The 23,730-nt window shown below is 50.1% G+C and overlaps 1 protein-coding gene across 1 annotated transcript in view; it reads right to left on the bottom strand.

Moving 5' to 3' along the window:
- The window catches only part of ATP9A (ATPase phospholipid transporting 9A (putative)), a 128,664-nt gene that overhangs the window by 49,705 nt on the left and 55,229 nt on the right, over positions 1-23,730 (bottom strand). The window contains exons 7-13 of the mRNA XM_054724152.1: positions 22,147-22,241; positions 20,436-20,516; positions 18,645-18,720; positions 8,945-9,021; positions 7,063-7,223; positions 2,733-2,875; positions 1,694-1,806 (exon numbers count right to left, since the gene is read on the bottom strand). Of these exons, the coding sequence (XP_054580127.1) occupies positions 1,694-1,806; positions 2,733-2,875; positions 7,063-7,223; positions 8,945-9,021; positions 18,645-18,720; positions 20,436-20,516; positions 22,147-22,241 (746 nt within the window). The remainder of the gene's footprint in view (positions 1-1,693; positions 1,807-2,732; positions 2,876-7,062; positions 7,224-8,944; positions 9,022-18,644; positions 18,721-20,435; positions 20,517-22,146; positions 22,242-23,730) is intronic.

Here is a 23,730-nt window from a genome sequence, read left to right as displayed (position 1 = left end):
AAACCGGTTAGGGCTGCAGGAATCTTTTAAAGCCACCTGCCTCTTTAAGAAGTTACTTCAGTTAAATAACATCCCTCCAACCAGTCCCTGGACACTCCTAACACCGGCAGTCTACATTTTAATGTTCTGGAAAAACAACCGTGGAACTCCGACTCCTTCCGCAGGGCACCTCCAGGACCGCACCTGACAAATGCCGGTCTGATCTATGGAGTGAGGGTCCCTGGGTCAATCTCAATACGATTAGTAAGATTTAAACTTTGCTTTAATTTTGAAGAGGAAAATAAAATGTACATGGACACTCTCATCTTTCCTTCCTGCACCCCAAGGGGTCATCTTGCAAATTCTGTTTTGGAGTCCACAGATTTAGACACTGATGTTCTGGAAAACCAGGGCGAAGCTCGGGTTCGTGGCACAGGTTCTCAAACTGCTGCCCTTTGGAACCACCTGGTCCACCTGCTGCGACGGGGTCTAGGGATTCTGACCTCCCCACATGATCTGACCCCGGCGTTCCAAATACCGGACTTTACCAAACACTGTTATAAAGTCCTGGTCATAAACTCTAAAGGTCAGGTGAATGATGGCATGGGCTCCAGGGAATCTTTCTCGGGTGCTCATGGGTCCATAACTCAGTAATTGACTAAAAAATAATCGAACTGTACAATAAACATAGAGCTGAATTTTATGGCACGCAAGGTATGCCTCAATAAAGCTGTGAAAAAGAAAACACGGGAAAGCTTTCACACCTCTCATCACAAAAGTGTTCATGCGTTTACTGCAGGATTTTTAGATGTCATGAGAGAAGGACGATCGTGCACATTGGTGGGGGGGGGAGGTGGTTACTATAATTCAGAGCTCACACCAACCTCAAGATAACCTAACCCCTCAACACTTAGCTATTTTAAACCCAAGGCCAGGATATGGACAAACCCATTTTTGAGCTTCTAAGGAAGGGTTAGGATTTAAAGTGCAAGGTCAGAAATGTTGTTTTCTGACTTTTAACACTTTACAAAGAGTGTTATCCGTACTAAACCAAAACGGACCATAAAAGCTGAACTGCACCAATATCCTGAGAAGGCACAGCTTCTGTAAATTCCACGGGCTCTTCAAGTACACAAAACGGGCCCGGGGGACACACCATGACCGTGAGGCTGGCTCACACGGTCATCGGCAGGCCCGCATGGCTGAGAAGGGGCCGAGGGGTGCTCAGCCCGGCACCGGCAAGCGTGACAACCCACAAGGTGAACCCTCTGGGCGGAAGTCTCAGTCCCCGAGAGGGAGCTGGACAGCACAGGGTGAGTCACTCGGCATTATGAGTTATATCTCAATGTAGTTATATCTCAGGAGGCAGCCGACCAATGATATTCTCTCATCAGTGATGTTTCTTTCTTTCTCCCTCTCCCTTCCTCTCTGAGATCAATAAAAATACATTTTTTTTTTTTTTTCTTTCTTTCTCCCTTTCTGGTTTGGCTCAGTGGGTAGACTGTCAGTCTGCAGACTGAAGGGTCCTGGGTTTGATTCCGGTCAAGGGCACATGCCTGGGTTACTGCTCAATCCCCAGTAGGGGGCCTGCAGGAGGCAGCCGACCAATGATATTCTCTCATCAGTGATGTTTCTTTCTTTCTCCCTCTCCCTTTCTCTCTGAGATCAATAAAAATACATTTTTTTTTTTAAAGAGAGAAAGGGAAAGCATTACCTGGGTGTAGATGCTGAAGATGTGGCTCTGCACTTCGTCCATTGAGTCGAGGCCGTAGGCCACTGTGCCCAGATGGAGCCGCTTGAAAACCATCTCATTCTGGGTGAGAGTTCCTGAAACACAAGGCGAACGAGTAGCTGTGCTGACATCCTGGAGCTTTTCTCCGTGCGAGCAGTCATGACAGCTGTTACTTCCGAGTGTTTACTACACGTCAGACACTGGTTTCAGCACTGCCCCTGCTTGTGCTGGCCTGGAATCCAACTCCCTTTCTTTTAAAAATGGCATCCAAGGTTTCCGTGGGCAAACGACCACCCTCGTTTCCTGGGATGGTCCTCGGGGAGTGTCAATCAGGGTGCCCATCTCGTTTCACTGGCCAGGAGGGTGGCATGTGACTTACACTAGTCCAATTAGATTCTATTTTGAAGGAGCCTCAACCGTGAGCAGACAGAGGTGTGGACGGAAGATGAGTGGAGTCCAGCCACCCAGTGACAGACCCTACAGAGACCACCCAGGGGTCCCGATGCTGACACATTCGGGACTTCCCTGGCTCCTCTCCTTCCCAAAACCCAGTTTCTCTGATGTAGTGAGCCACTCCGATCTCTGCAATAGATTCCCTTTGATCCTGTGGGCACCAAGAGGTAGACTTAAACCCACATCCCCCTCTCCCAGCCCTTGCTCTTCAGCACTAGGATATTAAACTGCAGAGCAGGAATCTGGGGTGTGGTTATGAGATCAGGACTCCAAGTCAGACTGCCTGGGTTCAGAGCCTACTTCTGCCCCCAGGTGCTCTGGTAAGTCAGTTAACTTGGGTTTCATTTGTTCACCTGCAAAACTACAAGGTTAGGATGAGGAATAACTTGCATATAAACATACAAACACCCAAGACATAAGAAGTGTCATGTACAGCGTAAAGCTCTGCTGCCATTATCATCCTCACCATCACAAACACTACTCAGTCTTCATCAAAAGATGAAGGACATAAAGAGCAGCAGGAGGGCCCGAGCCCCTCTCGCGCCTGGACCCCGAGCAGGAAGCTCACCTGTCTTGTCTGTGAGCAGGTAAGAGATCCTCCCCAGCTGCTCAGGGATCGTGCTGGAGCGGACCACAGTCCCCGGGATTTTTGAATCCCTTCGAATCACCCAGCTGTACACGATCTTGCCCATGTCCAGGTTCACACGCAAACTGGCCAGGGAAAACAGAGCCAACGTCAACAGGATACACGCAAGGCCCCCGTGTCTCTTTTGCAAACAGCAAGGACTCGAACTACTCATCATTTGTGCCACAACATCTGGAATCACTCCCTACAGAAGCCACTGCTGGAGCTCAACCCCCAGATACAACGGGAGTCATGGGCCAAGATCACTTAAACTACCGAAAAGGTAGTTGTTTTAGTCTTACTTTATTTTTTTTTAATTTACTGGTCCTCTGAACTAATATACTTTTGATGCTCTAGTCATTTTTCAAAATTGTGATAAAATATACACAACGTTTAAACCATTTTAAGTGGACAGTTCTGTGGCATTGAGCACTTTCACACCGTTGTGTATTCACCAACACCATCCATGCCCACAATTGTTTCATCTTCCCAAACTGAAATTCCACGCCCAATAAGCAATAATCCCCCACTTCCCCCTCCCCCTGGAAACCACCCTTCTACTTGCTGTTTCTAGGACTTTCTTCCTAGGTACCTCACATAAGGGGAACCATACAGTATTTTTCCTTCTAGGACTAGCTTATTTCACTCAGCACGCCTGCGGGGTTCATCCATGTTGTAGCTGGTCAGAATTTCCTTGCTTTTTAAGGCTAAATAATATTCCATTGTGTGTATTCTACTCACTTTAAAATATTTTATTGCAAAAAAAAAATTAAAAGAAATCTTCAAATTCACTCAGAATCCTTTAAACTAACCAAACTACTTACTATTTTACTGGCTACCTGGGCCATATGAAGATTCAATTCAGTAATTCTCAATCATGTTGTAGATAGAATTTTAAAGACCACCATTTTACTTAACATTACACCACAAACACTTTTTCGCTGGCAACAAGGTAGACTTGTTTATTCTTGGAAACCATTACCCCGAGCACCTTGGCGAGGGGTTCGAACCCCCTGTACTGGTCACACTGTTGTACCACAACTACAATCTTGTCCTCAAAAAAAGACAAATTCTAGCTAGGATGATATAATTATGCAAAAGAAAAGACAGTATGTCAAGTGTAAAATAGAGATGATAAGCACTAAAAATTTCAGGGGAAAGATATGGCTTACTTTAATAATTATCTATTGATCGCCCTGGCAGGGTAGCTCAGTTGGTTAGAGCGTCATCCCAATACGCCAGGGTTGCGGGTTCGATCCTCAGTCAGGGCACATACAAGAATCAACCACTGTGGTACATCTACACAATGGAATACTACGCTGCTGTGAAAAAGAAAGAACTCTTACCATTCACAACAGCATGAATGGACATGGAGAGCATTATGCTAAGCGAAATAAGCCAATCAGAGAAAGATAAATATCACATGATCTCACTCATTTGTGGAATATAATGAACAACATAAACTGATGAGCAAAAATAGAGCCAGACATAGAAGCATCGAACAGACCATCAAACTTCAGAGGGAAGGCAGGGGAGGGAAGAGATCAACCAAAGGACTTGTATGCATGCATATGAGCATAACCAATGGACACAGACAGTAGGGGGCTGAGAGCATGTGCTGGGGGCTGGGGGTGGCCGGGGAGAGGTCAACAGGGGGAAAAGGAGACATATGTAATATTTTAAACAATAATTTTATTTTTAATCGACCAATGAGCCCTGGCCAGTGTGCTCAGTGTTTAGAGTGTCAGCCCAGGCACCAAAGGGTCTCGGGTTTGATTCCCAGTTAAGGGCACAGGCACATACCTAGGTTGCAGGTTCGATCCCCAGCCCTGGTCAGGGAGTATGTGGGAGACACCCAATCAATGTGTCTCTCTCACACTGATGGTTCTTTCTTTCTCTCTCTCCCTCCTTTCCTCCCTCCTTCACTCCCTTCCACTCTAAAAATCAATGAAAAAATACCCAAATATCCTGAGGATTAATAAAATGACAAAAAAAAAAAAATCAATCAATTAATGTATAAACAAGTGGAACAACAAATCAATGTTTCTCTTTCTCTTCTCTCCCTTTTTCTCTCTCTCTCAAATCAATCAATAAAAAATTATTATTTACTTATCATTTACTATGGAAAAAGTAGAAACAAATATCCAGTAATAGGGAACAGAGTAAATTGTTAAACCTAGAATATATACTAGGGCAGTTCTAAAAAATGATGGGTTTCCAAGTATATTTGATGTGAGAAGTTATTTGCAATACGCTGCTGTTAAAAAAAGATGACAGAGCCCTGACCGGTTTGGCTCAGTGGATAGAGCATCAGCCTGCGGACTGAAGGGTCCCAGGTTCGATTCCAGGTCAAGGACATGTACCTTGGTTGCGGGCACATCCCCAGTCGGGGGTGTGCAGGAGGCAGCTGATCGATGTTTCTCTGATCGATGTTTCTAACTCTCTATCCCTCTCCCTTCCTCACTGTAAAAAAAAAAACACAACACAATAAAATATATTTTATAAAAAAAAGGGGGGGAACAGATTTTACGTGGGGCAGAATCTCTTTTTCCTAAAATAGAAAGCAGTCTATAAAAAGATATATCCCAAAATATTAACAGCAATTATCATTTAGTTGTGCGATTAGAAGTGATTTTATTTTAATCTTTTGCTACTGTGAATCTTTGTTTTTTTCCTACTATGATAACTTATTACTGATATCATTTTTAAACCATTTATTCAGACTCCAAATGAGGAAAGCAGACAATTGGCATGTACCATCCAGCTCCCACTGCTAATCAATCTCAATATTATCTCCTGTCGAGCCCAGACTCAGGCTCAGAATCCTTCTCAGCACAGCCACTACCAACATCTCGGAGCTGGCAGACGAGATGAACTCTAATTGGCAGCCCTATGATAGACTGGGCAAGGCAAGATCTTTTGAGCAGCAAGTCCCTTAAGAAAGGATGGTCAGCCCTGGCTGGTGTCGCTCAGTTGGTTGAGCATTGTCCCATCCACCAAGAGGTCACCTGTTCGATTCCCGGTCACAGCTCATGCCCAGGTTGTGGGTTCGTTCCCCAGTAGGGGGTGTTCAAGAGGCAGCCAATTGATGTTTCTCTCTCATCAATGTTTCTCTCTCCCCCTGTCCCTTCTCCTCACTCTCTCAAATCAATAAAAACATTTTTTTTAAATTTCTTTATTGATTAAGGTATCACATATTTGTCCTCATCCCCCCATTCCCATCCCACACCCCTCCCCACGGATGCCCCAACCCCCTGTTGAACTTAACCATTGGTTAGGCTCATATGCATGCACACAAGTCCTTTGGTTTATCTCTCCCCCCTCCCCCCACCCTCCCCTACCCTCCCTTTGAGGCCCGACAGTCCGATCGATGCCTCCTTGTTTCTGGGTCTGTTCTTGTTCATCAGTCTATGTTGTTCATCATTTCCCCTAGATGAGCGAGATCATGTGTCACTAGAGATACACTTATAAGAACTGAATGTGAGACGAGCAATAATAATTATGCTGACAGGCAAATGAATCAGTCTGTAGTGAGTTTCTTTCTGGACCAACAGTTCTTTTGAGACCCAATATCAATGTCCACCAGTTCCTTATGTGTACATGTCGGCACTGACCCCTCAGCTCTGGATGGTGGACAAATGGTGGTAATGCAGGTCCAACTCCCTCTAGTTTGGTCTCGGCCAGACCCAGGGGCACGGCTTCAACCGGACTCAGGGGCACGTGGCCTCACCCGGACCCAGGGGGCGCGTGGCCTCACCTGGACCCAGGGGCACACAGCCTCACCCGGACCCAGGATTCAGCTTCACCCGGACCCAGGGGCGCGTGGCCTCACCCGGACCCAGGGGTGCATGGCCTCACCCAGACCCGGGATCCAGCTTCACCCGGACCCAGGGGTGCACGGCCTCACCCGGGCCCGGGACCCAGACTCACCCGGATCCAGGGGCACACGGCCTCACCCGGACCCGAGATCCAGCTTCACCCGGACCTAGGGGCGCATGGCCTCACCCGGACCCAGGGGCGCGTGGCCTCTCCCAGACCCAGGGGCGCGTGGCCTCACCCGGACCCAGGGGTGCGTGGCTAAAAACATATTTTTTTAAAAAGAAAAAGAAAGGATGGGTCATGGAGGCATGCACCCTTCCAATGCTACCGCCACAAACCATGACTCACACTCCGGAGGATCCTGACTGTTCTCGGTCATCACTCAGCAAAGGCTCCAGCTGGTAAAGAGAAGAAGCTATCACGACACCCAAATGCAAGCTCATTCTCTGCGTACCTGATGGGAATGATGTTGGAAAACAAGAGGAGGAAGCGGATGATCTGCAGGTACCAGCGTCCAGCAAAGTGCTGAAGGGCCACCATGACCAGTGACACCACCACCAGAGCACCGAAGAGGATCTTTGTGAGGCAGTTCACTTCCAGGTCAAACAGGCCAATCTGGGGACAAGGCACAAAGGGGAGCTCAGGATTAGCTGGTGCAACCCACAGCCATGAACACCTGCACCCAGCTGGGACACTGGGACCATCAGCACCCACGGCTCTGGTTGAGGACACTGGGCGCCCTGGGCTGCAGTCCGTAACAGGCATCTCAGGGACCTCAAGGAATTCTGCTTTCAGGGTCTTTCAGACTTGAGATCTAGACTTGGAAACACATAGGCAGGTTATTGCTGCGCTTGGTGGGGCTGCACACTGCATGGTCTCCGCCATCCTACACAGCGACCTGTAAAATGAGTCTACACTCCCAGCTTCGTCCCGCACACTAAGTCAGATGCGCCTGAAAGTTTGGGGCACACACCTCTGGTGGCACCTGATTTTCAGGTGCTGCATTAATTAACATTGTTTAATAATTACATATTTATTTCAGTGCATTTTTTCAATGTAACTAGCACATCAGACCCATTACTTCACTGAAATATAGCCTGAGATGAGACAAAAACATCCAATAAATGTCATTTATGGTTGTAATGGTGGGGTGGAAATGACTGGAGTTTGGGAAACAGCAGTTGTTCATGGAATTGACAAAGGAAATCATTCTGCAATATTCTAACTTAAAACTTGGAGGAGGGGTGGAGCTGGGAGGGAGGGTCACGGTGTGAAATGAGCACTAACAGAGCAGACGGCAGATCTGACCCTGTCGGCCATCAGCAGAGTGTGACCGGGCCCGCCCCTCGGGCACAGCGCACACGGGCACAGCATGGCAGGCGCGAGGCCACTTCTCCTCCAGGAGGTGAGGCCAGGGAAGCACCTGCTCAGAGGCTGGCGTAAGGATGAGATGAGATGAGATGCGTGTCAAGGACACCGCGTAACACAGCAAGCAACAGCCTGCTTTAACTTAAAAGCTTTTAAAATGCGATGTATTAAAAAATGGGACTACACCCTGACCGGTGTGGCTCAGTGGTAGAGCGTCGGCTCACACATTGAAGCGTCTCCGGTTTGATTCCCAGTCAAGGGCATGTACCTGGGTTGCAGGTTCGTTCCCCAGCCCTAGGTCAGGGTGCATGCGGGAGGCAATCTATCAATGTGTCTCTCCCACATTGATGTTTATCTCTCTCTCTCTCTCCCCCTCCCTCCCTTCCACTCTCTAAAAATGAATGGAAACAAATATCCTCAGGTGAGGATTAATAACAGCAACAAGAAGGGGAATTTAAAAATGTTCTGGTCATAAAAACATTTTTTTATTTAAAAAAATAGCCGAAACCGGTTTGGCTCAGTGGATAGAGCGTCAGCCTGCAGACTGAAAGGTCCCAGGTTCGATTCCGGTCAAGGGCATGTACCTTGGTTGCGGGCACGTCCCCAGTAGGGGGTGTGCAGGAGGCAGCTGATCGATGTTTCTAGCTCTCTATCCCTCTCCTTTCCTCTCTGTAAAGAATCAATAAAATATATTTTTTAAAAATAAAAATAAATTAAAAAATAAGTTTTAATTTTATGTATTTGTATATATATGAATAGCTACTTATGTATTATATGTGTGCATATCTACATATATGTATATATACCTACAGATATAGATGTGAAAAGATAGTAGGTTTGTATAAAGGAGAAAACACTGTTAGGAGTTCCAGCTTTTAACTCTAGCTCCTCACTCCCAACACCAGTCACCAAAGTACATCAGGTCGGAAGGTCTGACAAGGAGACACTTCTCGTGACCCTGCACGCACCTTACTTCGGGGATTTGAGGTATTCATGACACTCCGGAGCTCTCTGCCCGTGTAAAGAACAACACCCACCACAGTTCCTAGAAGAGGAAAACACGACACGAAGAACTGTTAGTGCGGACAGACGGGCTTACAAACACCAGAGTCTGCGCTGCCTGCAAGGACGTCTTCTAAGTCCCACACCCACGTGGGGAGAGTGTCAGCGTGTTCACGTCGGGGCCAGCCAACGACCCATGGCCACACTGACCAGCATGGAAGCTGCTAGCCACGTGCAGCCATTTAAATTCAATGAAAATGAAATCAAACAGGCAGGGGAACCAAAATGATGGCATAGGTAAATGCCGGTACTCACCCCCTCCCACAACCACATCAAAATTACAACTAAAATACAAAACCACCATCATTCAGAACCGCCTGAAAGATGGCTGAATGGAAGTCCTACAACTAGAGAAGAAGAAAGCATGTTGAGACTGGTAGGAGGGGTGAAAGCACAGGCGGGCTGGACCAGCACATACGTGGGCCGTTTTTTTTAATCCAGAGGGAGAGCGTGCTTGCTGAGGACCCCATGAGGACAAGCCCCACACCAGACTCCCCAGTCAGGCCCCCAGAGCTGGGGAGAGAAGTCCCCATAACTTTGGGCTGTAAAAACCAGCTGGGATTGTGGCTTCGGGACACGGAGGCTGCTGGAGACCCAGGTGTCCCTCTTAAAGGGCCAGGCATGAACTTACTCGGACTCCTTCCTCTGAGCTCTAGCACTAGGAGGCATTGGGGAAACCAGACACATACGAGGAGGAACTAGATTGTCTGGCATCGGAGCAGGAACTTGGGGGCAGATTTCTACCAGATAGAGGTGCTCGCAGGAGTCACTGTTCCTGTGCTGGGACCTCCCCAGTAGCAGGGCTGACTGGCAGCCATATCTGAGTCACCATCAGCCTGGAGCACACTGTTTGCTCCACCCTGGTGATTCCCTGAGACCCCACCCCACCCAATTTTTAGCCCCACCCAAGCTGTTTGCAGCAGCTCTTCCATATGAATGGCCTGTCAGGCTTCCGACTTTGCTAAAATCTCTCAAACAAGCTGCAGCTGGTGTCAGTGTGCCCCAAACCTATCAATAAAAGGATCGAGACCTGGCATTAGCACCAGCCTGCCTTGCTTCTCACCTGGGCCTCGCCTGAGGCCCAAACCCAATACAAAGAGGCACTTCCAAACCCAACACAAATAGGAGGAAGCTGCAGATCTCTCTGTAGCTCCTGCCAGGTGGCCCCAGGCAGTGGCTGAGTTTGCACTGAGACCCAAGAGCCAGTGCACCCGGTGGACAGCTTCAGACCATACAGATTACAACACTACACATCCACAAGCGGCAGACTCAGTGAGCACCAAAGCCCCACTGAAGCAAGTCCTGCTCCATAGGGGTGTCTCCTGCACAGCAGCTCTCCCACTATAGCTGCAGCTGTTCCTCACAGCCAATTGGCCTGGAGGTCAATTCCTCCCAGTGACACCAAGAGCAATCAAGACTCAACTACAACAAGGCTGTGCACCCAGCCCACAAAGGGACACACCTAGAGTGCCCAGTTCAGGTGACTGGGGAGGCTGAGCCACTGGGCCCTATAGGACACCTGTTACATAAGGCCACCAAACCCACTCCAGAAGACATAGCAGCTCTACCCAATACATCAAAACAAACACAGGGAAACAGCCAAATTGCAGAGACAAAGAAACATGTCACAAATGAAAGAAATGGAAAAAAGTGAACTACTGTATACAGAGTTCAAAACCATAGTTACAAGGTTACTCAAGGATTTTCAAGGGACTTAGTGAGACTTTCAAGGATCTTAGTAAGAATGTCAAAGATATGGAAAAGGACCAGTCAGAAATTAAGCATATGCTAACTGAAATGAAGAATAACTTACAGGGATTCAACAGTAGAGGATTCTGAGAATCAAAACAATGATTTGAAATATGAGAAAGCAAAAACACCCAATCAAAAGAGCAAAAAGAAAAAAGAATTGTAAAATATGAGATAGTATAAGGAGCCTCTGGGACAACTTCAAGCATACCAACATTTGTATTATAGGGGTACCAGAAGGAGAAGAGAGAGAGCAAGATATTGAAAACCTGTTTGAAGAAATAATGACAGAAAACTTCCCCTACCTGGTGAAAGAAATGACCTAAAGTCCAGGAAGCGCAGAGAGTTCCAAACAAGAAGAACCCAAAGAGGCCCACACCAAGACACATCATAATTAAAATGCCAAAGGTTAAAGACAAAGAAAGATCTTAAAAGCAGCACGAGAAAAGCAGTTAGTTACCTACAAAGGAGTGCCCATATGACTATCAGCTGATTTCTCAACAGAAACTATGCAGGCCAGATGGGAGTGGCAAGAAATATTCAAAGTGATGGATAGCAAGAACCTACAACCAAGATTGCTCTACCCAGCAAAGCTATCATTTAGAACTGAAAGTCAGATAAAGAGCTTTACAGACAAGAAAAAGCTAAAAGAATTCATCACCACCAAACCAGTATTACATGAAATATTGAAGGGTATTCTTTAAGAAGAGGAAGAAGAAGCAAAAGAACAAAAATATGAACAATAAAGTGCCAATAAATACAAAATTGAATCTAAAAATCAAAATAAACAAATAAGAAATCAATGAACAGATTAAACTGGTGAATAAAATAGAATCAGAGGCATGGAAATGGAATAGATTGAAGATTCTCAGAGGGAAGGGGTTCAGGGGTCAGAAAGAGATTAAACAAAGATCTTATATGTATACTAGAGGCCCGGTGCACGAAATTCATGCACGGGGAGGGGGTGTCCCTCAGCCCAGCCTGCACCCTCTCCAATCTGGGACCCCTTGAACCCCATGGCCCAACCCCTGTAAAATCTGCCCATTTACAGGGATCGGGCCATGGGGGTGTGGCCAGCCTGAGTGAGGGGCTGAGGGCTGTTTGCAGGCTGGCCACACCCCCTTCAGGGTGGGGGTCCCCACTGGGGTGCCTGGCCAGCCTGGGTGAGGGCTGATGGCTGTTTGCAGGCTGGCCAAGCTCCCCAACGGGAACCCTCACCCCATGGGGGTGTGGCCAGCCTGGGTAAGGGGCTTTTTTTCTTTTTTTTTTTTCAGTGCCTCCTTGAGCCGAGGCCAGGGCCAGCTGGAAGCAGGTATCTGGGATTTATTTATGTTCTATAATTGAAACTTTGTAGCCTTGAGCGGAGGCCAGGGCCGGCCAGGGCGGGCGGGAAGCTTGGCTTCCTCCATCGCCGGGGGCAACCCAAGCCTCCTGTTGCTCCAGCTCCATGGCGGCTGCCATCTTAGTTGGGTTAATTTGCATACTCGCTCCTGATTGGCTGGTGGGTGTAGCGGAGTGATGGTTAATTTGCATGTTTCTCTTTTATTAGTGTAGATATGCATTACCTATGGGCACAGACAATACGGTGGTAAAGACCCTGGCCTGCATGGCTCAGTGGTTGAGTGCACACCTATGAACCAGGAAGTCTTGATTCGATTCCCAGTCAGGACATATGCCTGGGTTGCAGGCTCGATCCTCAGTAGGGGGTGTGCCGGAGGCAGCCAGTCGGTGATTCTCTCTCATCAATGATGTTTTCTCTCTCCTTCTCTTTTCCTCTCTGAAATCAATAAAAATATGTTAAAAAAAAAAACAAAAAACCTAGGGTGGGGCGGGAACCAGGTGGAGGGGAGCAATGGGGGGAAAAAAGGGGACATCTGTAATCTCCTCAACAATAAAGAAATTTTATTTAAAAAACCTACCAATTGTTAAAATTTAAAAAATTAAAAAGAAAGACGTAAGGGAGAGGAGGAATAAAGGTTAAAGAGCAGTAAAAAAAGAAATCAAATACAGTTCCCCATTTTCACTGGCCACATTTCAAGTGTTCAGTGGTCACATGGGGCTAGTTAATGCCTACAACATTCATTCCTACCTCCATAAACTATTATGGAAACTCAGGAACACACACATCTTCTTAGAGCACGTTCTTGCCACTGAATCTGATGCTGTTCGGATTCTGTTTCTGACTGGCATGTCTGTCCAGGTGACAATCCATTCCTGAGAACTCCCACCCATCCACCCCCTGGCACAATAATGCAAGGCATCAATCGTTCTAAAAGTAAATGACTTAGAGAAGAAATACAAATGGCCAGTTAACAGGAGAAAAGGTACTCAACCTAGTGAATAATCAAAGAAATGCAAGACAAACCATTTTTATTCCTTTCATAGCAACAAAAATTCCAAAGACTGATGTCCAGTGTAAGCCAAGAGGTGGGGAAATGGGCCCTGTTGTACATGCTGTTGGCTGGAACATGAATTGGGACAACCTATTTTGGGGGGGAGAAATTGACAATATCAAAAATTTACCTTTGTTTCCCTTTTCAGTGTGTGCCAAGAAAATGTTCAACACAGTGGGGAAGACAGACAGTCATGGAGGGAAGCAAGAGACATGGTAACAATGAGAGTGCTGGGTGCTATGATGAAAACAGCTGAGGAAGAGACAGGAGAGGAGGCCCCAAAGGAGGAGCTGAGGAGGAGGCCCAGGGAGGAAGAGGCCAGGAAGGAGGAGGCTCAAGGAGGAGGAGGCCCCGGAGGAGGAGGCTGAGGAGGAGGTCTAGGGAGGAGGAGGCCACGAAGAAGGAGGCTGAGGAGTAGGCCATGGAGGAGGAGGCCCGAGGAGGAGGAGGCCAGGAAGGAGGTCCTGGAAGAGGAGGCCCAGGGAGGAGGAGGCCACGAAGGAGGAGGCCCAGAGAGGAGAAGGCCAGGAAAGAGGAAGAGAAGGACAGGGAGGAGGAGGCCAGGGAGGAAGAAGCTGAGGAGGAGGAGGCTAGGAAAGAGGAGGAAGAGAAGGACAGGGAGGAGGAGGCCCAGGAGGAAGAAGCTGAGAAGGTGGAGGCCAGGAAAGAGGAGGAAGAGAAGGACAGGGAGGAGGAGGCCAGGGAGGAAGAACCTGAGAAGGAGGAGGCCAGGAAAGAGGAGGAAGAGAAGGACAGGGAGGAGGAGGCCAGGGAGGAAGAAGCTGAGAAGGAGGAGGCTAGGAAAGAGGAGGAAGAGAAGGACAGGGAGGAGGAGGCCCAGGGAGGAAGAGACTAGGGAGGAGGTGGAGAAGGGGAGGCTGCACTTGGTACTGGATGTCAAGGAAGCTATTGCTGGGTTGAGCACATCTGAACTGAAATTTGAAACATGAGGAGGGGCCATCCCTGCCAAACTCTCAAGGAAGACCCCAGGAACACAAACAATCGGGTGTCCGCTGGAAAAAGCAAACACCTAACCTTCTGTCCTCTGAAGAATACTGGCGGAGGATGTACAAAAACTCAGACTCAAGCACAGCCTCAGGAAAGAGCTGGCCCGGATGCAGTGCGGGCCGTGGCTCCTGGACAAAGAGCCCAGGAGGAGGCACGGAAGTCCCTCCAGTTTAGTTCACGGTGTTCTGCACGAGGCGGCTCCCGGGCAGGGAGGCTGCCAGCAGATGGCAGGCTGGGGCGTCGCTGGCCGCTCCCAGCAGGTGGCAGGCTCCCGTGCACGCAGGTGCGGCCACAGCAGATGGTGGGCAGTGGGAGCCGAGCCTGGGCTGAGCTCACTCGCTCCACGCTGGCCTCGAGGTCCAAAGTCCAGGGGCATGAGGTTTCACAGGAAATGCACAGAACTCTCCTGTTTCCTCCACCTCTCCTGTAACCCGTGTTAATATCAGGGGCTCCCCAAGGGAGGGTCCCCCACTGGCACCAGCCAACCTCAGTGCCTGATGCTGCTGAAATGGCCTTCCCCCCAACATCTCCCTGTGCTCAAGACCAAAAGGTCACCACCAGATCCAAAGCGGCCTCACCGCCCAGACAGAACGCACACGCCGGCCCGCAGCAGAGCGCTGGTTTGGTCTGCACCGCGCTGTAAGGTGTTGAAGTTGCAGGCAGCTTTCATTTAAATAATGGAGATTTCTGGCTTCTCCTGGAAAACTGGAAGATCTGGAGACGCTGGGTCCACGTTCCTCATGCGACCCCAGCCTCTCCAGCCCAGGCCTCGGACCCCGCCTCCCACGCTGTCCCCTCTGCTGTCCCTCGCCCTCTGCAGCCAGCCGACCACGAATCCTCCCCATCCTGCCAGCTGGCCCCCAGCCGCTTTCTCCGCTTTCTCCAAGGAGCCAGGCTGCCGTGGTCGGCATTTCACGAAGTTCTTCCTAACTGCACAGCAGTGTGGTCCCAGGTCAGACCTCACTGTGACCCCTTTGTTCCCCGTCAGCAACAAGATAAAAGCTGAGCCCACGAGAGCCGGCGTTCAGAAATGTTTATGGCAATTAGGCACTCTGTGACACCGAGCGTGCGGTCACAGGACAAGCCCCTCTGAACCGGGGACATTATCACACTCGTGTAGCAAGGTGCACATGGCGTGACCTGCCCGCTGGCCACACACAGCGGGACCCTGATCCATCTGCTACAGATTTGGAGGGAGGGGGGCGGATGGGGGAGACCAACAAACTGGTCCCTCACCACTGAGAGTCTTGGAAGAACTGGACTAGAACACCTGGGCTCTGTCACATCCACGCCACCTTCTCTGCCAAGCCTCCCCCTACCCTTCCCTCTTACCGCCCTGGTGACTCCTCACCCAGCAGCACTGTGTTGAGTTACCATGGCAACTGCATCCTCTACAGATTGATGCTGGACCCCCAGCACCTACCCTAGCATGCTTTATTTTTTTTTTTTAAGAGAAAGGGGAAGCTCAGACAGTGTGGCTCAGTGGTTGAGTGTCAACCAGGAGGTCATGGTTTATTCCTGGTTAGGGCACATGCCGGGATGGTGGGCTCCATCCCCAGTGGAGGGCATGCATGAGGCAGCTGATTAATGATTTTTTTCTCTCATCATTGCTGTTTCTATTTCTCTTTCTCCCTCTCCCTCTCCCTTTATCTCTCTGAAATCAATAAAAACATACTTTATAGAAAAGAGAGAGAGAGAGAGAGAGAAACCTCAATATGAGAGCAGAACATTGATCAGCAGCCTCCTGCACGCCTCCTATTGGGGATCGAGCCGCAGCCCAGGCATGTGCCCTGATGGTGAGTTGAATCGGCAACCTTTCCCTGCACAGGATGGTGCCCAGCCAACTGAGCCACACCAACCAGGCGAAGCTTTATTATTTTTTAAACTTCCAACTAATAAGAGCAGAGTGACCAAGACACAGGAGTTAGATTCTAAAGGGAACACAGAGGCAACATGTCATACAGGTAAGATTATTCTGGGTGGCCGTTTCTTGAGTTGAGCACCTGAAGGAAATGGCTGGCGTTTGTCTCCGTGTTTGCATTAGAATCAGACTGCAGGGAGAAGTCAGGGAAACGGAGGCCAGCTACAGACATGCTGGATGCCCAGCTCCTGACTCACTCCAAAGCATACACCCGCTGAAGGGGGTGGCAGGCAATGCCACTGGAGCACTGGAACCCTGCTCTCTCTCTCTTCCCACATCACCAAGCACCAAGAGATTAATTCAAACAACGGAAAAAATGCCAACTCCAAATGCATTTCCCGTGAACTGTTGCGAAATCTTTTCCCCATCTTCAAGATCCCAATTCGCCCTCCACTCTCCTCCTCCCAAGAGCTGACCGCTCCAAGGCTGTGTGACCTTAGGCACGTTGCTTAACCTCTCTGAGTCTCCATTCTGCACTCCATTCAATGTCCTCATTTTATGACATGAAACCAAAACCAGAGAATAGCAGCAAAGCACTTTGTAAATAAAAAGTGCCTGATAAATAGGACTGTTGTTAATCTCTGAGATTAAAGTTGACAACCAGACTTTTACACCCTCACTCCCTCCACCTCAGAGTTCGATGCATCTTCACCTAAGCCATTTGCCTTTTTAGTGGTTTCAGAGGAAATTTATAGAAGTCTCTCTCCGGTTTCCTCCCCTCTCCTCTTTAACTTACATTAAACATATAGCAAACTATGAATCCCAGGAGAGTGGAGACCAGGCTTTCCTGGCACGCCACACAGCACCAGGACCTGGCAATGGAGCGTGGCATGGTTAAATATAGATGTTCAATCAAGGTGTGCTTCACAGGAAGAAGGAAAGCAGGAAGGAAGGAGAGAAAATCAGCAGAATGAAAACCAAACAGACATAGGCACAGGTACTTATCACAGAAATATTAATATTATCTAAACAAGGGCAGAATTAAACACATCGAGGTTCATAGAAGCCAAGGTGTGGCCTGGCAGTGGCTGTGCCGAATCTTCAGGACAAATTTCTCACTCCTTTCGTCATCAGGGGAACCGAGACAGCCAGATGGCGCTGCCAATCCACGCAGCCAGGAGAGAAGAAACCTGGCAGGAACCACAGGGACAGCTCATCTCTGTGGGCAGAGACGCCAGGCGGCCTGGACTCTCACTTGGGCCTGTCCCTCCCTTCCCTGTCAGAGCAAACATGTCAAACTCACAGCCACGGGCTGCATGCCTCATTTACAATGAGTGGCCAGATTATTATGATCTCTGAACACATAATAATCTAGCCACTCTGTGTGTGTGTGTGTGTGTGTGTATGTATATGTATATTAGAGGCCCGGTGCATGAATTTGTGCATGGGTGGGGTCCGGCCAGCCTGGCCAGGGGGAGGGGACATGGGCGGTTGGCCGGCCTGCCTGCTGGTCAAACTCCTGGTCAAGGGGACAATTTGCATATTAGCCTTTTATTATATAGGATATACACTGAGTGGACAGATTATTATGCATTCAGAGATCATAATAATCTGGCCACTCAGTGTATTTGGCTCATTAGCCTTTGAGTTTGACATGCTTATCATAGAGTATCTAGATTGAGTGTCTGCTCTCCTATGAGCCACAAAGAACCAACAAGCAGAGGAAAACAGGTTGAAAGGAGGGAGATTTCACTCCTGAAGAGGGAAAGAAATGGATTGCTCCAATAATAAAGACAGAAAGTTGCCAGCAGTAGAATTACGTTGTTAGTATAAGTCATTATATACTACATACTAACAGCGGCCCATACAACGAGTTCTGCTTCTGGAGCAAAGTGCCTGGGTTCAAGTCCCAACTCACCTTTTCCCTGCTGTGTGACCTTGGGCAAGTTACTTAACCCCACAGAGCCTCAGTTTCCTCATCTGCAGAATGGGGACAACACTAGCACCGGCCTTCATGGCACCTTTGGGAGGGTTGAGTGAAAAGTGTGAAGGGCTCGTCACACGGCATGACAGACGGGCGGGACCCCACAGATATCAACAGGGCTGCTGCAGGCCAGCTCAGCCCCTGGGACCCCTCCTGTTCAGTTTCACGCCATGCTCAAAACTGAAAGGCACCGATTTCCACGTCACCTTGGCGTTTCAATGTCGAGGCTCCGCCCTTTCCTGTGCACGGAGCCCCGTACCCCCAGGACCAGCAGCCTCACAGACACGACCTGCCGCCGGAACGTGCAGGCTGAGCCAACCTCTGGGACAGATTAGGACGTCAATCTGCAGCGGCAATTAAGGGCTATTCCCGGAGTGGGCGTGCAGAGTGCGCGGGCCAGAGCGGCTTCTCTGCTCGGCGTCTCTAAGTGTCTGAGGGGCAATTAGACGCCAGCAGAATCCCCTGGAGGTGCTGGAACAAGTGGAAAACACCATTTGACCGAGGACTAATTTTCCCAACTGACAGATGATTATTCTAATTACTCGGGAGGATTTTCTTCCCTCTTCAAATTGCTACCACATTCCTCGGCCAGGGCAGGGCGCCTCACTCACCTGAGGCGATGACGGTGCCGGCCCAGAGCGCGTTCTCGATGCTCAGGCTCTCGCTGACCGAAGGGTCGCTGTCCTCCTGCAAGAGGCCAGACGACACACACTTATCAGCAAGGCGTTTTGTTGTTGGTTCTTATGGGGTTTTTGTTAATCCTCACTCGAGGATATTTCTTTGCATTGATTTTTAGAGAGTGAAAGAGAGGGAGGGAGGGAGGGAGAGAGACGGAGAGAAAAATATCTGTATGAGAGAGACACATTGATGGGTTGTCTCCAGCACGTGCCCCGACAGGGGCTGGGGATCTAATCTGCAACCCAGGTACATGCCCTTGACTGTGAATCGAACCCACAACCCTTCAGAGTGCAGGCCAATGCTCTAACCACTGACCAACACCAGCCAGGGCGATGGAGCAAGGTTTTGAAAAAACCCACAAGACAGGTAGAGAAGGGCGACCCCTGGTGAGAAGCCCACAGCTCAGCCAGGAGAGAGGGGCCACACTCATCGACAACTGTCCGCGGGGCGTCCACCCCCATGGGAACACCTGGAAAGGCTGGCTCCTGATTTGAGGACAAGCCTGGTGAGAGCTAACGATCAAACAGGGCAGTCTCATGGCTCATAGAAAGACAACACGAACAGTTGATTTGGGTTCTATAACCCTCCTGTCCCAGATTCCTAAGCAACCTGAATCCAAATTTAATTTCTATTCCGAAGAGTTGAGAAGTGGCTTAAAAAGCATAGCTGCCCAGCCCAGCCAGTGTGTCGTCAACCTATGATTCCCGGTCAGGGCACACGCTCAGGTTTCGGCTCGATCCCCAGCGGGGGGCATGCAGGAGGCAGCCAATCAGTGATTCTCTCGCATCATTGATGTTTCTCTCTCTCTCCCTCTACCTTCGTTCTCTGACATCAATAAAAACTTTTTTTTTTAAGTATCACTGCCCTGGCCGGTTTGGCTCAGTGGATAGAGCGTCGGCCCTCAGACTGAAGGGTTCCGGGTTCAAATCCAGTCAAAGGCACAAATCCAGCTGCAGGCTTGATGCCCGGCCACAGTCAGGGTGCCTACGGTAGGGGTGGGGGTGGGAGGACACATGCATCCAATTGATGTCTCTCTCTCGCACATCGATGTTTCTCTCTCTCTGTCTCTCCCCCTCTCTTCCACTCTCTCTAAAAATCAATAGGAAAATATCCTTGGGGAGGATTAACCAAATATATATAAACAACAATGGTCCTGGCCAGGTGGCTCAGTCAGGTGGAGCATCACCCCATACACCACAGGTGGTGCGGGTTCAATTCCCAGACTGGGTGCCTACGAGAGGCAACCAATCGATGTTTCTCTCTCACACTGAGATCTGTCTCTACCTTCCTCTCTCTCTAAAATTAAAAAAACAAATAAACGTATCTTTGGGTGAGGATTAAAAAAAAAGTATACCAATGGCAGGCAGGGCTTGTCTAAACAATAGAGGATGTAGGCCCATCTGAGGGAACAGAGTACTGTTGAGACATCAGCGTTAATGTGAATTAGAACAACGCGTGGCTACGTTGTCAGGTAATCCCAGCTGTTCAGAGGCTGAAGAGCCTGCAGTTGTGTGGCCCCTACTGAGAGACAATGTGTCAGGGGCAGGCGGTACCTCCCTAAGGGAATCCCCCAAAGCCCAACCCCCGCCCCCCTCCCCCTCCCTCCCTCTCCCCCTCCCTCCGCATAGAGATACTTCCTGACAAAGACCCCGGACCGTGTCTGCGGGCTTCCATCATGAATGCACACTCTGAGACGGGAGTCCGTGGCAAGCTGAGCTACGTACCCTGGTAAATGTTCCCACAAAATTGTGGATGTCGATGCTTGGCTCTTCCGCGTAGATATACGATCGAATCTGAAGAAGATCCTGTGCGACAGAGGTGACATGCGGGAGTTAGAACAAAGTCGGCTTATGGTCAGGGTTCAGGAGGCAGCCGCTCTTTTCCTAAAGCAAACAGGCCCTTACGGGATGGGCAGGTGGGGAAAAGGGAAAACCTTCCTTATGTTTAGGTGTCTTCACGGCTCCTGGCTCTCGACTCGCTCTTAAGGAGAGCCTTCCATCATTCTGAGGGTCAGAAGCCTTTCTGGGCAGAAACTTTACCGAAAGTAGAACACGCCGTCCAGATAAAGGCAGAGCCCCCATTAGACCAGCCCCTCTCAGGGGCGCAATGGCGCCTTCTACTGATTCCCAGGGCTCCTGACCAGTTAGACTCGCTGCTCTAGAATTCCTGCTTTAAAAAGCAGTAATAATAACAGCACCATCTCACTTGGGATTGGCAATGAACAATCATACATGCCATGGGCACGCTTATTGTTACGCTAACTCCACAAAGACACAGAACTTCCTCCTTCCTCACGGGACCAGGAAAGGCCTGGCATCACCAATGCAACCGCCAGCCCAGGAAAAGCTGGTGTGTTCTGCTTAACCCTTTCAGACCACGCACGGACCATATGTTGGTCTCCAGGCATTTGAATTACATTCTGTGATTCTGTAACCTAGTCCACAGGCCACTTCAACCCGTGTGACTTGTGTTTAAACTTACACTTGGCTACCTTCTCCCTCCCTCACTCCACAAATCGCGGTGTGATATAGGGAACTATAGGGCCCTGGGGGGCTGTGAGCACCTGTCGGTTCCAGCTGCTTAGACCACACCTTCTTGGAGAGAGTCCATGCGCTATTCTACACTGTTCTAAACGCTGTTCCACACCCTGGGCATACACTGTTCCATGCACCGCTTTATGTCATTTCATGCACTGTTCTACATGCTCTTCCACGCACTGCCTATATGCTGTTCCACACACTGTTCTCAATGCTGTTCCATGCACTAGGAACTCAGCAGTGCATATACCGGGCAGAACCCTGCTCTCAAAGATACCGCCTTGACGTGAGTGGAGTGGGAATGCCGGGAGAAGGTGGCCAGGAAATGCCTCTTCAGGACACGGGTGTACAAGACGTCAGGATATGATGGAGGTGCCCAGCCAGCAGACAGCAGGGTCTGCCTGCTCCCCGTGGAAGACACGGCAAGGACAGATGCCGGGAGGCGGAAACACGCCTGACGGAGAGGCCAGTGCGGCTGCAGCGTGGGGACGGGGAGGGCCCGAAGCGGAGGTCAGGGGCTCCGCAGAGAGCGTGTATGGATGACACGGGGCTTAAGGGCGCCAGCAAGGCCTGTGGGATGGGTTCTCAGAGCTGAGAAGCCTCGGAGTTCTGAGCAGAGGAAGGACACGCTCTGGCCTGCCTTGACCTTTACACTAGGTCCCGGTCAAGGTTTCTTAAGATCCTCAGCTTCCCTCGGAGAGCTCCGTCCCGCATGCGGGGTCTGCATTTTGCGTGGCCACAGTGTGTGGAACCAACCGGCACTCAAGGCTCCCAGGACCCCAAAACACCCCACAGCCCACTTCACCTCTGACACCCATGCCTGGCCCGGAGGGCGCCCGAGTCTGCGAGCCCTGCCGGGACAGTGGCCATCTGTGCCCGTGCAGGGAGAGCTACTCACGGCGGCCGTGGGGAGCCGCTGCGTGCAGGCCACCGGGAGCCGCAGCTTCCAGTCCGTCTCCCCGTCCAGCTGATCCGTCCGCAGGAAGCAAGACCCTGTGGAAGGAAGTCGGTGCCTTCTGTTCCCCTGCAGCTCAAGAAGCCATTCGGTGGCAGCTCTGGGCAGCCCTGCCCTGGTCCTTGTAAAAGCAGCCAACAAATGGCCAACCACCCAAAGGGATTTCCCACTTCCTCCTTAAGCGCTAGGGTCAGAAGGATCTGGGTTCAAATCCTCCCTCCCCCACTCACTCGCAGTGGAGCCTGGGCTAGCTTCTCCACCTTGCTAACCCTCAGTGTGTCCTCTCCATAAATGGGAAGGAACACACACCTCCCAAGCTTGCTGTCGGGACTCAGTGGTGCCAGAAGCCCTGGCGTGGAGACGGCCTGAGATCACCAGCATTCGAGTCTGTTCTGGGGAAGGGTTACAAGCACCTTCTCAGGAACCAGACCGCCTGGGTTCAAGTCCGGCTCCAACACTCACTAGCTGCAGGTCCTGTCTGAGCCTCAGTTTCCTCGCGTGTGAGAATGGAGATTAACAGCACCGACCTCAGATGGGAAAGCTAAAGCCGGTCCATGCAAAGCGGAGAGCGCTGGGCAGGTCGGCTGTCGTCACCGCCTCGCACTCTGTGTGGGCGCGTATGTGGGTCTGACACCAAGTCCAAGCCACAGGTCGGCCGTGCATCTCACCAGACGGAGAGGGCACGGAACTCACCGGCGCTGCAGTGAAGGCTTCTGGGAAGTTCTTATCTTTTGGGGGGGCTTGGGGGTCTTTTAGAAAGGGAGAGCCCTTCAGGGAACCTAATCCCCAACACTCCGTTTTCACGGACCAGGACTCAGGACCGATTTGAGGACAAAGCCGCAGTTTTTAAAAGAGGGCTGCTTTCATCTATGCCTTCCACCCCCCTCTCTGCATTGCCTCATATATTATTAGTGTAAGATTTCATCCGTGCTTTTATTCAATTTGTAATAAAATAGGCTGCAGTAACCTCAAAGGAATATAAATGCGAATCTTTCAGGGGCTCAAAGATCTCTGATTGTGCCTGATAGGCGAGAGAAAAACAGCCTTGTTTCCTCAGAGCAGCTTAAATATCAGAAATAAAGAGAAAGGAGACGTGAGCCAACGGACGGACGGGGCGGGCAGGGGTGGCAGCCACGCGGGGAGACCGCGGGGAGAGGGAGGGGCTTGTAAAGGCGGGAGCGGTACTCAGCCCAATGGGCTGGAACAACAAGCAAACTGATGGGCAAGGGTGGCCCTGGCCCCCCACTCATGACTCAGGCCCAGAGGGACAGCTACCTCTCTCCCCGGCGCCCTACTGCCCACCTCCTCACACACCTCCCGGTATTTTCCCGGAAGAGAGAGAATTTCTGTTTGTCAGACACTCTTCCTCCTCCCGCCAACTCCTGAAGCTGAGCCTCACGAAGCCCAGGGAGGGAAAGCCGCACGTGCGAGCATGCCTATATCCGTGAGCGTGTGTGTGCACGTGTGTGTGTGTGTGTGTGTGTGTGTGTGTGGGCACGTGTGCGGGGGCATGTCTGTGACTTCACC

This window comes from Eptesicus fuscus, chromosome 12 (assembly GCF_027574615.1).
Source record: "Eptesicus fuscus isolate TK198812 chromosome 12, DD_ASM_mEF_20220401, whole genome shotgun sequence".
NCBI lineage: Eukaryota > Metazoa > Chordata > Mammalia > Chiroptera > Vespertilionidae > Eptesicus > Eptesicus fuscus.
Note: the sequence above shows the minus strand (reverse complement) of the source record. Positions and strands in the feature narration are given on the sequence as shown.